The sequence below is a fragment of the Bombus vosnesenskii genome, unplaced genomic scaffold (assembly GCF_011952255.1).
Source record: "Bombus vosnesenskii isolate JDL3184/JDL3185 unplaced genomic scaffold, Bvos_JDL3184-5_v1.1 scf7180000013264, whole genome shotgun sequence".
Taxonomy (NCBI): domain Eukaryota; kingdom Metazoa; phylum Arthropoda; class Insecta; order Hymenoptera; family Apidae; genus Bombus; species Bombus vosnesenskii.
In genome coordinates, this window is record NW_022882924.1 from 2,416,525 (window position 1) to 2,430,968 (window position 14,444).

General features: G+C 31.1%; 3 protein-coding genes across 6 annotated transcripts; 2 read left to right on the forward strand and 1 right to left on the reverse strand.

Moving 5' to 3' along the window:
- Window positions 1-3: 3 nt before the first annotated feature.
- Window positions 4-954, reverse strand: LOC117240073 (adenylate kinase isoenzyme 6). Its single transcript, XM_033505932.1, has 3 exons — window positions 805-954; window positions 543-694; window positions 4-483 (listed from the first exon to the last, which is right to left on the reverse strand). The coding sequence occupies exons 1-3, from the start codon at window positions 845-847 to the stop codon at window positions 142-144; spliced, it is 537 nt and encodes a 178-aa protein (XP_033361823.1). The 5' UTR covers window positions 848-954; the 3' UTR covers window positions 4-141.
- A 356-nt stretch (window positions 955-1,310) lies between these two features.
- Window positions 1,311-6,363, forward strand: LOC117240031 (maternal B9.15 protein-like). 4 transcript variants are annotated; one of them, XM_033505883.1, is made up of 3 exons: window positions 1,311-1,438; window positions 2,069-2,776; window positions 2,889-6,363. In XM_033505883.1, exons 2-3 carry the CDS (start codon window positions 2,333-2,335, stop codon window positions 3,240-3,242), a joined length of 798 nt encoding a protein of 265 aa, XP_033361774.1. In that variant the 5' UTR covers window positions 1,311-1,438; window positions 2,069-2,332; the 3' UTR covers window positions 3,243-6,363. The 4 variants fall into 4 exon arrangements, with proteins under 4 accessions (XP_033361774.1, XP_033361786.1, XP_033361782.1 ...); XM_033505895.1 differs by having other exon boundaries at window positions 1,334-1,445; XM_033505891.1 differs by having other exon boundaries at window positions 1,374-1,585.
- A 797-nt stretch (window positions 6,364-7,160) lies between these two features.
- Window positions 7,161-13,484, forward strand: LOC117240025. Its single transcript, XM_033505872.1, has 4 exons — window positions 7,161-7,528; window positions 7,811-8,206; window positions 8,288-8,371; window positions 8,448-13,484. The coding sequence occupies exons 1-4, from the start codon at window positions 7,508-7,510 to the stop codon at window positions 10,539-10,541; spliced, it is 2,595 nt and encodes an 864-aa protein (XP_033361763.1). The 5' UTR covers window positions 7,161-7,507; the 3' UTR covers window positions 10,542-13,484.
- The last annotated feature ends 960 nt before the right edge of the window (window positions 13,485-14,444 follow it).

The following is a 14,444-nucleotide window of genomic DNA, read 5'->3' on the forward strand; positions in this document are numbered from 1 at the left end:
AATATTACATTATCTTTGTCTGTTTATTGTTTTTGTACTAAACAATATTATTCTGTAACCTTGTAAAACAATATGTGTTAAAATAGTAAAATAAAGGCACTATTGTATAAAAAATAAAATAACAAGACTTATAGAGTTAAATTATTCTTCTTGATTATCCAATTTCCACTGGTTGATCCATCGACATATTCTATTTACATTGTCTGTTATTTGATTTATGTTATCACTTGCCAGTTCGTGAATTATTTCTCCCTCAAAAGTTGTTCTTGCCTGTTCAAGAATAATTTGAAATATTTCACACTGTATATTATCATCCAACTTTCTTCCTGTATAGCCCCTTTGCTTCAGGCGATCATACAAAATGGTATTGTTTGTCCTTAACACAAAAACAATGTCAAACCAGTTGTGAGGAAAAAAATCACATCCATGATAATCAACTATCATTCCACCTTGACATATAAGGTCTTCCATTTCATCCAATAACTGCGATTGAAAAATATAGTATTCATAAATATTTCATTAAAATTTCTTTTATAAATTACCTTTTCCTCGTCTAAAATAGGACACTCATATACTTCATCATATTCTATCAGGCAGCCTTTTTCAATAGCAAAATCGCTAACCTCAATGCAAGTTAATCCAGTTTTTCGACATAAAATACGAGACAGTAAACTTTTTCCTACCCCAGGTGTACCTAAATACGAAGAGTTTGTTATTTCATTTTATTTAATTTCTTAATGAACAAATTTTAGAAGCAGCTATTGTATTTACTTATTTTAGAAAAACAGTGGTTATTAAATTTACCTGTTATTAAAATGTTTGGAAAACTTCTACTTATATCGGCCATCTTGAAAGCAATACGTGTGTAAATACAAAATTTTACTATGAGTAATGTGTGAGGGCGTTACAGATTATTTTCAGTATTTATCCTGGTAGGTTGAGTTGAGAAGTAAGCTACGAATTGAATTTTGATAGGTTTAGGAATGTTTTAAAATTTTTTCATTTGACTAACATTTTTGTCACTTTTTACATTCACTATTAATAATAAAAGCTTAAAACGTTTAGAACTTTAATAAATTTCGTTCAGGTTTCTAGTTTCTGTGTAAAAAATCTTTAAGAACTGAAATTAACAATCCCAAATCTATACACGAATTAATGAAGACAAATCACTTTTTATATAAATTAAATTTCTTTCAAAACATATAGGATCCTGTCTTAGGATCTTATATTAAGAGTGTAAGTTATAATCTGATGTTTTTAAAATTATTTTTCTATATCTGTAATATTACAAATAGGAGCAACTATCGAAGGTCTATATTTTTTTACATACTTCATGGACATTGATGCAACGTAACACGTGTTGGGTCGAGTACGTTTATTTAAAGAGAGAGAAGACGTAGTAGTTTCACCAGTAACACGGAATTTTCATCACTGAATTGTAAGAGGTCAATTTAATATTAGTACTAAATCTTTATGTATATCAAACGAAAGTATACGCGGCAGCAGTGAAATATTATGATAAATAAATAATCACGAAGACTGTGAGTTGTGGTATTTCAGGAACAATCGCTCACGGCACGACCTGGTACGACAAGAATGAGCTGGCATAATTCGTTGTGCTCATTATTTCGAAACAATCGTTTTTTCAAATTTGATGTACCTTACAATGGTGCCGTTTGCCTTGTTTCTGATTATTAATCGTCGTGATTGCGGTGTAATTCGTCAATATTGTTTCTTTAAATGATTTTCCTAACCTGAGTTATTATGGTTCATAACCTAATTAATACTCATAACATATTGTTGTGTAGTTCTACTGTGAAACGAAATCAGTCGTTTTGTGTGTCTATATACATATCTATAATATAATGCAACAAGTCATGTGTACTTAATATAATCAAAATTTACTTGTCTAAATGTTTTTTCCCATTTGGCCATTAGAAAAACAAACAAACAAGATTTTTATAGACACATATGTGAGCTTAGTTTTATAGAATATAAGTGGATATAAACTTATAAAACATTGAACTTTTGAATGATTTGTTATTAATAATCTTTTATGTAATTTCAGGTAGGAATAATAAGAAATAATTGGAATAAACTGCGCATGTGAAAGTAACATTAAAATAGCTTAGCAAAAGCTGTTTTCCAAACAAAAATAAAAGAAAAACATCATAGATCATACAAAATTTAGGCATTGCTGCGGTGCAGAAGGGCTCTATGTGCTCCACATCAGCTTCAGCAAATGATACTTTAGTTTTCAAGAATATTGTATCACAGCATCAAAGGAGAATTTCATCTGCAAATTATAAACTTGGTACACGACAAAGACAACATGCGCAACGAGATTACTGCAGCAGTACTATTCTTAGTACAGCTGATAGAAAAAAACGAAAAATTTAGTCCTGATCAATTGGAATGTTTTAAACGACGTTTGGTGGAATTGTTGACGGAACGTTTTAAAAATCATTGGTTTCCTGACAAGCCATTCAAAGGCCAAGGTTATCGTTGTATTCGTGTAAATGGTCATAATCGGAGGGATGCAACTTTGGAGAGTGCTGCCAATGCTGCTGGAGTAAAATACGAAGATCTATCATTACCAGTAGAATTAACGCTTTGGGTTGATCCCAATGAAGTTTGCTGCCGATTTGGAGAGAGCAAAGGGTCATATTGTACATTGGCATCATTTGACGATAAGGAAAATACTGTACCAATTTTTCAAGGAAATGAAGGATTAGAAAAGGAAAATAAACAATCTGAGGGGCCGACTAAGATACAGGTTAATATATGTTCCTATGTACATATCTATATTTTTTTTCTCTTAATAATAAGAGATAAGAAAAGTAATTAAAAAAATTAAATAAGAAATAATATATTTTTATGTCTTACAGAAATCCCCTTTGACTAGTAATACAGATCAGCAACAAAAATCAAAACCACTAAGCTCTGCTAATCAAAATCAACAGCATAGCAATAATGGTACAGGTAGGAAACGCAATCTAAACAGCCCGAGATTGCACCTAAATAGAAACCGTTCCTGGTTTGGTCACTCCTTCAGTATGGGCTATGGTCCTCATCCAATAAGTCAACCATGGTATAACATTATGCCTCCTCATTTTTTGGGTGGTCCATCTCCACCTCCTTTTATGGGTCACAGAGGAAACAAATGGATTCATCCACCATCCTACCCTACAGGACCTACCCGGTTCCATCATTGGTCTCCCAAAGCTGCTCTTAAAGTATAAAGAATCCCTCCTTATGAAAGTAGTTAAGAAATCTGTTCCTTTTTATAAATAAGATTACAACATTTTTTTACCAATTTAAAAATTTTATGTTTTGATGTAAAACTACATGACATTTATAGCAATTCTAAAAATATATTGTTATTAGTAAGACTATTATTTACATTTCAATATGAACGTCTTTGTATTAGGAACAGGTTTATTAACATTTCAATGACGAGAATTATCCATTCTGTAATTACAAATGACCTTGTTCGAATTACGACTAAGGCTTACGATTTTTTATGATGAGAAATGTTGCATTATTACATGTTATACATAAATAATTAATTGAATGATAGATGTTTAATTCCGGATGCAAGGTTGCTTGTAAAATATTAGATTAGTCAGAATTTAATTATAATGAATTAAGTCATTGGTGTGTAAGACGTAAAAAAGATAAATGTCATATCACTTGTGGCACTCTTTCTGATTAATCCTCGAAAAAAGGATTTAGTAGGAGATAGATTGTAGGTATTTCGAGAGGAAGCAGTATTGATTTTAAGTGAATTTCTTAAATTGAATACAATTCTTCTTTAAATTATATGTAATAAATTTTAATGCCTTATACAGGCGATCTCAGTTCATTAAATAACATTTCATATTTGAAATTCTATCATGTAATAGAGATAAAGAGTTTCAAAGGAAATTCTTTTCTGTCATGTGTATATATGTAGTGTATTCACGATAACTGGAGCTTCAAAGTTCGCCTTATTTTTCAGTATTGTTATAGCAAAGAAAAAATAGAGAATTTAGAAAATATGATCTATCAACTTGTTAAGATAGTAATACTCTATAACAATATTGACAAAACATGTAAGCTTTGAAATTCTAGTAACACTGATTTGAGAATGACGTTTGACAAGTTCAAATCAACTTTTACTGTATATTATTATATTGCGTTAACAAACAGAGAGAAACAATGTCGCTTCAGAATTTGCAGGTCTGTGGTGCAAAGAAATTTAGTATATTTTCGCTTTAAAGGCACATCATACCTGTTATATAATACATACTGCCTCCAGTAGAGATTCTATTAATAATCATTTATGTTAGAAGATTATTAACAAGTGCATGAATTTCATAATTAACGTACACTTACAAAAATGATGATTTATTTTAATCATGCTCTACATGAAAATATATTGAGCTTATTGCTTTTAAGTAAAACTACTAAAACTTAGCATTTAAGAATATACATCATCGATGTTAGTAGATCTATAGCTTATCACAGTTGGAACTTTAATTCTATCATACTAATGCAAATGTGTACATTCAATTCAATTCTTGTATATTGTAGACAATTGATAACATCATAGTAATTTATGCTCTTGCTTTGTTAACAACATAAATATATGTTTGATTCATATTTGGGAATTATCTATGTATGAAGGACTCAAAAACCAAATCAAATAAATAAGCCTCCTAATTATTACTTCATACAGTATTTTGAGTGTTACAATAGTTTACTATTTTTGCATCTCGCTGTTTACCTACAATTGTTTCATTCAGATATATTTGTGTAAATGTACATATTACTATATTTATAGATGTAACAAAATAATATTCTTTAATTTTTATATTTAAACACTACTAGTGTTTGGTTTTTGAACCTTTCACACATACGCGAACGTTTTAATATCATACATATTTAAAGTATGCAATTTTGTTCAATTTATGTTGTAACATAGAGTTATTCATAAAGGTAACTTTCACTTTATTTATGCAATTTTAATGTGAGAATTACTTTTAAGAGTGAATTAACATTGTATGTAAAATGCAGTATGCAGTGTATTTTATTAGTACATTATTAATTTATATGGTTAAATCATTTTATGAACTTTTCGTTTATATTCTAAAACACAAAATTGACGGAAATGTGAAAAATTTAAATCAGATAGGATAGGTATTATTATCCACTACATAATATAAATCTATTTGATGACACAAATTTGAATATTGTTGCTAGATACATTTAGTGCTCTTAGATAAATTTCTAAAGATATAACCAGATACAACATGAATATTATTGAGCAGACTGTGTTAAGGAATTTTAATCAAATATGTAGTATAAATTTTGCAACTTTCATGTTCAACATTTAGCATTGTTTAATATATGCATGAAATTTGCTGTATTGTAGGTGATTCTTGTGTTCAATTTGTTAAAACTTATTCAGAAGAGTCATTTTGTTGTTATGAAAGGTATAAAAATTCTATATAGATATTATAATGTATATGTAGAGTTAAGCAATGTTGCATTCGGACATATTCTTTTATTAATATATATGATGCTCAACATTTGAAATGTTCCAAACTTTTTAATTGTGTTCATATATTAAAAAAAAAAGAAAAGATACACTTTATGCTCCATACAATAAACATATTCAAATAATAGAAAATATTCAGAAACAATTTTTTGATAAAAAATCTATATTCAACTAACATGTGATAAAACACGTAGTATTAATGTACATTTGCATTCTTGACAAGAAAAAAAAAATTACAAAGATTTTAGGCAAAAAAATATTCCCTTTTATATAAAAAATTCTTTTATATCTGTATCTTCTTAAGTAAATACATTATAGCTAGGCATTAACATTGACAAGTGAATATAGTGCTTTGGCGTAAAAAATTGAAGTTCTTCAGATTGTTAAAAAAAAAAAAAACAAAAGAAATTTACACAATATTAAAGAAAAAATCGAAGATTTCAATTTGAAATACTTTTTTTTTTTGTATATTCAATACCTAGAGAAAAATTTTAACATTTCATTGTTGTACATTCTATTATCGTCTATGAGACTGTACTTTACAATCGTGTAGAAACAATGTATCCAAGAAGGAAAACAGGTTTGATATTAGGCTTTAATGTTTGGATCATTTCGATTGTAGGGTAAGGCACTATATAAACATATGCATATATTCTATCACTGCTGTGTCATATGTTATAAATCTACTTCTTGCATAATTATGCAATGATAATTATAATCCTGTTCTACAACCACATTGATCTTCGCATTTTTTCATAACTTTAAATATATATATCTGTTCAATATTTTGTTTCGTGTTATCTAATAAAAACTATATTAGACATTCAAGCAAAATATTTATACATCATTAATTGTACAACCTCTTTACTTTTACCATTACAGTCAAAATTTCTAAAATTATTAATCAATAATGAATGAAATTTCAAAATATTCTAGGAAGATTCGTATCTGTACTAGAAAAACATAAGGAATCATAATAAAACCGTATTATTAATTACAAATTAATTTTTACTCTATTATTTTATAGGTAATGTGTTGGCTTTTCGGATATAATGAAATAGAAATTCTTTTCATTTCGTCTTTATTAATTTTTGGTTTTTGTTTAATGCCGATTTAAAATTACACAATGCATTTTTTTGTAAATGAGAAAATAATATTTTGTAACGTCTGTTATTTTTTCGAATATTATACGAAACATATTGTTATATTATTATCATTAACATTTGTATGATTACAAACATTATATATGAGATATAACAAACACTTAATAAATATTTCTGCAAATTAAATGTCTCTTATTTTTCAAAATCCATTTTATTAATACTTCCAACGTATATATTTCAGGTACAGGCAAAAACTACTAAGTTTAAAAAATTGCATTAATCTCTATTATTTTTCCGCGTTTATTCAATAGATAAGATGGCTATATCTTGACATCCAATAAGAAATGTGTATGTTTTCTGAGTTGTTCTATTGGTTATTCATAAATAGTTTGTTAAGTACGATTTTCATTATTGGAAATATCTCTTTGAATTTTCCTTTTCATTCGATAACTGTTTTCTTTTCTTCAAATAAATTTATGATACATTATAAAAAGTAGTGAAAGTAATGTAGTAGCGCCATAAAGACAATTAAAAACATCTGTAACTTAGTTACTTGAAGTTGACGATTAAATTACTTTGATGTGTTAGATGTGTGGCAGACGACAGAGAACTTTGCAATCTGTCATTTCGAAGCTAATCGCAACGATATTTTATTAAACATTAGTTGTTTCATAAAAACGACTCTTATCACATAGTTTGCCATAGTAGTTGGCTATGTTATAGGAAAATAAATTACGTTGGAACGTGTACAAACTATCCATATTTCTGTTCGAATTAAACGACAGGGTTATGAGGCTCCAATTTCGAAGTCTCGCTATTCATAAATATTTTTTCACTGTTTTTAATATAATTTGTACATTACATGATGGCTGAAAAATGTAAGGTATGTATGTTAATAGAAACTAGATATTACACATATGTAATAATAATTAATATTTGGATAAAACCATATGATTAAATTATCAAATCTTAAAATTTTTATCAGTATTGATTTTAATCAAACAAATAATAACTAATAACATAGTTACAGTTAGGAAAAAATAAATTTGTAATACTTAAGTGTAATTAGTATTCAGGTATACTTAATTGATCTTTAATCTCTTTTTTATAATAGTATTATTAAGTACCATATGTGAACATTATTTTTGCCAATTATCCATTTCAGGAATGTGGGTGCAAATGTGTGAGCTGCGATCAAAATGATCAGCAACATGGAGAAATGCACTTACATGTAGAAATAGAAAATTTGCGCCAACGTTTAGTGGAAAAAGATAATCACATTGTAACAATGGAGACACAATTCCTAAACGAAGCTGATAAGTTTCCAAATGGAGAACTAGCTTCCATGAAGGAGGAACTTTTAATTTGGCAAGAGAAGTATTCAAGATTACACGAAGCTCACAAACGTGTTCAGAAAGTAAATCAAAATCTTGAGGATAAATTATTAAGGATTGTAGATAAATGTGAAACAGAGAAAAGTGCATTTACTAAGGATATTGCAACTTTATCTCATAGATTAGCCGATGCAAATTACACAATACATCGTCTAACCCAAGATAATGTATGTTTTAAGTACAAAATTTTGATGGTTCCTTTAGAATGTATTATGAATAAAGCTGCTGTAAATAATATCTTATTTTAGGAAAAATATCGGAATGATGTAAATTTGGCAATACAACTTCTTCAGTGTAAACCTTCTAATTTTGTCGGACAAAAATATGATTCTGTAAGTTATACTTATTACACTGTGAAATAGTTAATTTCAAATATGAAAAAGATACTTAAAAATCAATTTATTTCAGCTGCCCTCCGAGGTACAAGCCAAAGTTAGGACATATATTGCACAAAAGAAACATTCCAATGATACTGCACCTGCTGACATGAAAAGTATTACAGTACCAATTTCAACGTTTCCCCCAACAGCAATGGTATATAATGTAACTAAGCCTGTAGTTGAAAACAATAGCGACGATGATACAGATGAATCCAAGCCACCAGTGGATGTCGTCTCTGCAGCAATAATGGCAAAAGTTTTAGAAGATCGAGAGAAAGAGAGAGTATTTGGCAAACATTGTGACACATGTACTTGTCACAGAAGTATTTTAATGGTTGATGCTGAAACACAAACTAATATGCCAAATGTTTTTTCTTGTAATGAATGTACAATGAACTATGCACAAAATATAGAGGAACACTCTGATAATTTGAAAAATATCGACAAAAGTTGCCAAAACAAAGGCAGTCAAAACTCTTTGGTGCATGTAGTTTACCACGAAGGAAATGAAAGCGTTAGCAGTAAAGTACACTATCAGAACAATTGTACAAAGATTAGTAATCACCAACAGCTATTCACAAGAGACAAATTTTTAAGTAGGAATGCTAAAATTATAGACGGTTTAAAGGAAGATGGTCGTGTAAATGTTAATATGAAAGTTAATTTTAATAAGAAAAATTCAATACGCCGTAGCGATCCGCAACACCAAAGTGTATTTCAAAATCAGAACGAGAACACGATTAAACAGATGATAACTCATAAAACAGGCGATACATGCGTTAATGGTAAAATAAATATTGATAAAGGAAAGCAAACGAAACTGAATAAAAAGTGTGAGTTACAAATCGATGGCAAATTCAGTTCGTATTCTTGGAATAAATTAGACAAGGAATCTTCTAATTGTAGTCACATAGTTCCTGAAAATTATAAAAACTACTTTGATAGAAAAGAACCGAGTCAGGTTGATATTATTAATGATAGATTATGGAAAAACGAATGGACGAAATTAAAGTCACAGAATAAAACGAAAGAAAGTAAGGACAAAGTTAACAGTGACATGGAGATCGATATAATTAACGACAGGATCTGGAAAAATGATAGATCAGCTCAAGAAACTCATCATCCGACGCAATTAACTTTAATAGAAGTCAAGAATATTGATAGCGTTACACAACAGAATGATTCTGGACAAGTGGAAGTAGCCACCAGCCCAAGTTTTAGTAGCGATAGTATTGTAATTTCAACTTCCGATCCTTCCAGTAGCTCTAGTGATGTCGCTCAATTAACTGGACTGCGTTTGCATAATGTTAGTAATTTGAAATCTAATACTCAGAACAGAATAACTGGTCCAAGGAATTGTCTCGTAAGGGTAACACCTGGATCGAAGAATATTCTCTTAGATAATGCTGGACATTATAAAACTGTATTATACACTAGTGGAAATAATAAACCAAATACCGCTTTAGTTCATTCGAAGAAATTGTCTCGGTCTGGATCTGAAAGAACAATTTCAACCAGTAGCGAAGAAAGTACTCCTATGTTGTTGCATGACAATAACCAACTGCAAAGAGTAGCTGAATGGGTTCAATCCTCGGTTCACATGGATAATTCTGGGTCAAATTACACGGAGTTAAAGCCTAATGAAAATATAATGGACAAAAGTCTTTCGTTAACATATTTAGACAAGTCACACACGAAGTGCAAATCGATCGAAAACAATCGAGAACTATACGAGAATTCACTGGAAAACAAATGCAAGGATTTAGTGATGAACGTCCAAGAGTTTGAAGAAGGAAATTTAAATAATGATGTAAATAATTTTTCATTGGCTGTAAATAACTCTGTTATAGAAAAGGAGAAAGATTTAATATCTTTCGATGTTCCAATGGAAGAGGACAAAGTTTTGCCTAAAATTTCGAAGAAAGCAAATCCTATGGATTTTGATTACGAAGTAAAGATCACTAAAGAAATGGAGGAAACTTATTTAAAACTTGCAGCGAGTTTAGACCCTGCCGCGTTAAGCTTATCGAGCACGGATAATGCAGATTTAACGATCGAGAAATATAGGAAAGATCATAAGAGATTTCAAAGGAGTTACGATAAGACGGGATCAAAAGTGTAAAGTATTCCAGCAAATATTTCAAACAAATTATTACTATTTCAGCAGGGAGTTCCTTTAAAGATAACAGAGCATTATTTTTTGTAACTACGTGAAACTAAGGCTGTACCAAGAACAGTAGCTTAGGGTAAAACATTCTATATAGCACTGCAGATATAGAATTATATTTATTTAATTTGTATAGGTAACGGTAATACAGCAATATTTCTGTCTAGTGAATAAAAGTCCAATTTCATAATATTGCAATTACGCAACATTGCTGAACACGCTATTGTTTAACAGCTATATTAGCCAATTATTTTGTAGTTATGTAGGTGTATAGTTTAGTTCAAACTAGTTAAAAATCAAATAGGGTTCTTTTCCTTTTTTTTTTTTTTTTCTCCTAAGTAAATTCGATATTGAAATGCTTTACGAATGACGATGCAATGGATACTGTCACTTACTTTTTCTCCTTTGATTCTCTACAGTTTTGTATAGATCGATCGAAATCGAAAACGTAGCCCGACTAAATTAGATGTCTAAACTTTTATTCTTGTTACTGTGATTAAATATTATAGGACGAATTGCGTTCACGTGTATTCAAACGAGACAATATTTAACAAAAATTCGTTATCAAAATGTCGGAACGATGTATCCATAGTGCGGTACATTAGTGCATACTACATACTTCCAATCATTAGAGCTACATGACGCGGATATTTCGCGTTGCAAGACGAGGTCCTTTAAAATTCATTTGATACGACAAACACTGTAACGACGGTAGTATTTCACAGCGTTAATGCGTAACATTGTGATCGTTTTAATTCCTATAAAATGTATTCGTGAAACGTTTTATGAACTTCGTTGGGCCGTGTTCACGCAGGATGGATTCGTAAAAATCGCGAGGGAAACGTTTTCGTAATAAAGGTTCGTTTCGCGCAGAGATTATCGTCTGTGTTAAAGAGTAATTACGGTACCAAAGTTAAGAAGCTACTATGTTTAGTACTTCTTTAATATTTCGCGTAACATAATACTTCATAGTATCAGTAGAAGTATCTATTTTTTGTTGTATGTATCGTTGCACGTTTATTTTAAATGCCTAAAATCTCTGCGAGAAGATAACCATTACAATAGTGCAGTCATATAATTAAAGTAAACTGGATCGTTACACGATTTCGATGTTAATCCAAGCTCGCTGTACTTTGGTCGAATTACAACCGACCACTAAAAAAAAAAAAAAAAGAAAAAAAAGAAAAAAAAAAGAAAAAAGAGAAGAAAAGGTATAACGATAAAAGCTAGAAAAAAAATAGTTGAACAAATGAGACGAGAAACGACGTAAACTTCTACTCGCTCTACAAGTTTTTAGCATTCTAATGCCAATGAAAAGAATTTCTTCGAAACCGTACTTTCCTTAAACCGTACTTTCGTAAATTATTATGGATATCGATAAACTGATCGTTATCCCGACTATAACTACCACGAAGAAAGGAGATTCTAATCGAAGTGGCTTTATGAAGAAACATTTAACGGCCACTATAATAATGATTGTATATGTTAATAATTTTTCCCAGTGAAAGAGTTAAGTAAAATTGCTAGTCTTGCGGTTCGCGAATTTTATCGAAGTAATATATTGTGTTCAGTTGGAAAACACGAATGTTACGATCAATTGCGAAGCAATGTTTTTCCCTAATTTTCGATTTGCGAAATATTTATGCAACAAATTTATCGCGCATGGAATAGAAAGTTACGTGCAATAACGCAGTGATCGAAGATGTGCATTCAAAAAATATTAATTAGGAGTAACTATCGTGTCGCGAACGACACGTTAAAACGTTGCAAATCTACGCGCAGATCTAATCATCTATTATACACACGTAAGGATACAGCAAGATGAAAAATAAGTCTCGCAAAGATTGCATATTTTTAGGCTGGTCACCTATGCAGAAGCTTCAGAGGCGATGAAATTCGAACGAAAATTCGCGCGTTCTGTGAAGCCGATTGATTTTTATCGTGACTCGTTAAACGCAACGCGTTTTGAGTTAACGACTATTAATTAAGGAGGGTGCATGAGTCACCGGTATATCGGTGCTTAAGTTCTGAATATTCAAAGAGCAATGGAAAATATCGATCGAGAACACGTCGCCAAGTATATTTCCGTCGGTTTCAATTTTTTCTCAAATGAAACATCCCTTTACGAAGGCAACCAACGAATATCGTTATTATAGAAAGAATATTTAAAAAGAAAAAAGAAAAAAAATGCAGTGCTTCGAATATTCGTAAGATTATAATTATTAGAAAGCTGGATAAAAGATCTGATCGATTTAAGTTTGCCAAATAATTCTTTTGAATAAGAACGTCTGATGTAACTTTTATCGATACGCTGCACAATAAACAAGGAGTTATCTAATTCAACCTCTTCATCTGCTTCCACTTAAAGCTGTAAACAAATCAATAAAACGTTATCAAATAAAAAAAGCCAAAGGTTTTGCAACACGAACGTACCGATGCAAGAGTCGGCGAAAAAGCAAAGACTCGCTTGTTCAGGATTGCGCCGTTGTTCGCGCGTTGCTTGCAGCAGCGCGTACCTTTCGCTTGGATTCATTTCGCGGATGATACAACACCGCGTACTGTATCGATAGGAAAACAGTCGGAAGAATAACGAGATATCTCGGATTTTCTCAACTACCTCGTTGCATTCCTCGGACTTTGATAAGGAAAAAGACCGGAAGACTAAGATAGCCTTCGAAGGATAAAAATGCTAACTATGCATTTTAACGCCAACGATCGAGGCGTACAGATATGAACTGAGATTTCATTGAAACGGACTGATCGCTTTGAATCTTGCACGGAATTACATCCTGTAGTAAACAGTTACCCATTTAACTCGAAATCGGATGTACCGTATGTAACGTGGCGACGATGATTATGTACACTGTAAATATACAGTCGAATAAAATATGTTTAAAACGAAACCGATCGAATTTCTTTTATATTATCGAATTTCTTTTTCGTTTCACGTTTATAGTTTTATTCGCGTTAAATACTCTTATTTAAATGTTCATTGGTTTATACATAGACGAGACTCGAGTTTTCATTTGTCGTCGTTATAATATCAATTTCTACTTCGAACGGATTTGATAAATCTGATCTCGATGTAAATTCCAGCGGCGTTAATTTGACGCAACCGCGGGTTTTCAAGCGTCGCAGAAGACGCATGCACAAAATCGATCACGCGATCCGGCCGAGCCCAACTTACTTCAATCATGCTAATGTTCCAATAATTTGGATCCAGCAGACCTAGCTCGACCAAATGAATGAATGAACGGCCTCGCCTGCCTCGCCGTGTTATAGAATACTCTCGTATAACGCGTTCCTCGCCAATATATTCGATTCTGCACAAGTGTTGTAACACTTTTCGCGGTGTATGCGATCCAACGCGTGGGTGGAGAGACTACGGTTTGTTCGACGATCGATATTACGTAAGAAAATTCGAAACAATCCTGCTTCCTATCGTTTTTCTTTCGCTCTACACAGCTTCAAGTATATTTTTTCTTTTATTCAACAGGAAGAACGCTTGAACGCTGCTTTTATTGTCTACGATCGAGGAACTATTGATACTTTTAACTGATACATTTAACAAACCTCTTACAATCCTACGAGAAGCTAAAATTAGTATACGTAATACGTTCACCTCCTCTGCAATTCCAAAGGTAGAGCACACTTGATCGAGTGAAGTGATTCAAAGTAGATAAGGACTTTACTCGACGGACAGATATCTGTATCGAAATGCTAAGATCCACTGATTACCAGACAATTATTCTTACAACCATTCATTCATCACCGTAGTAAAGTATAAGGAGCAAAACGTTATTGAGAAAACAAAGCATATACGTTGTCGAATAACACGACAATACTATACAAATGTAT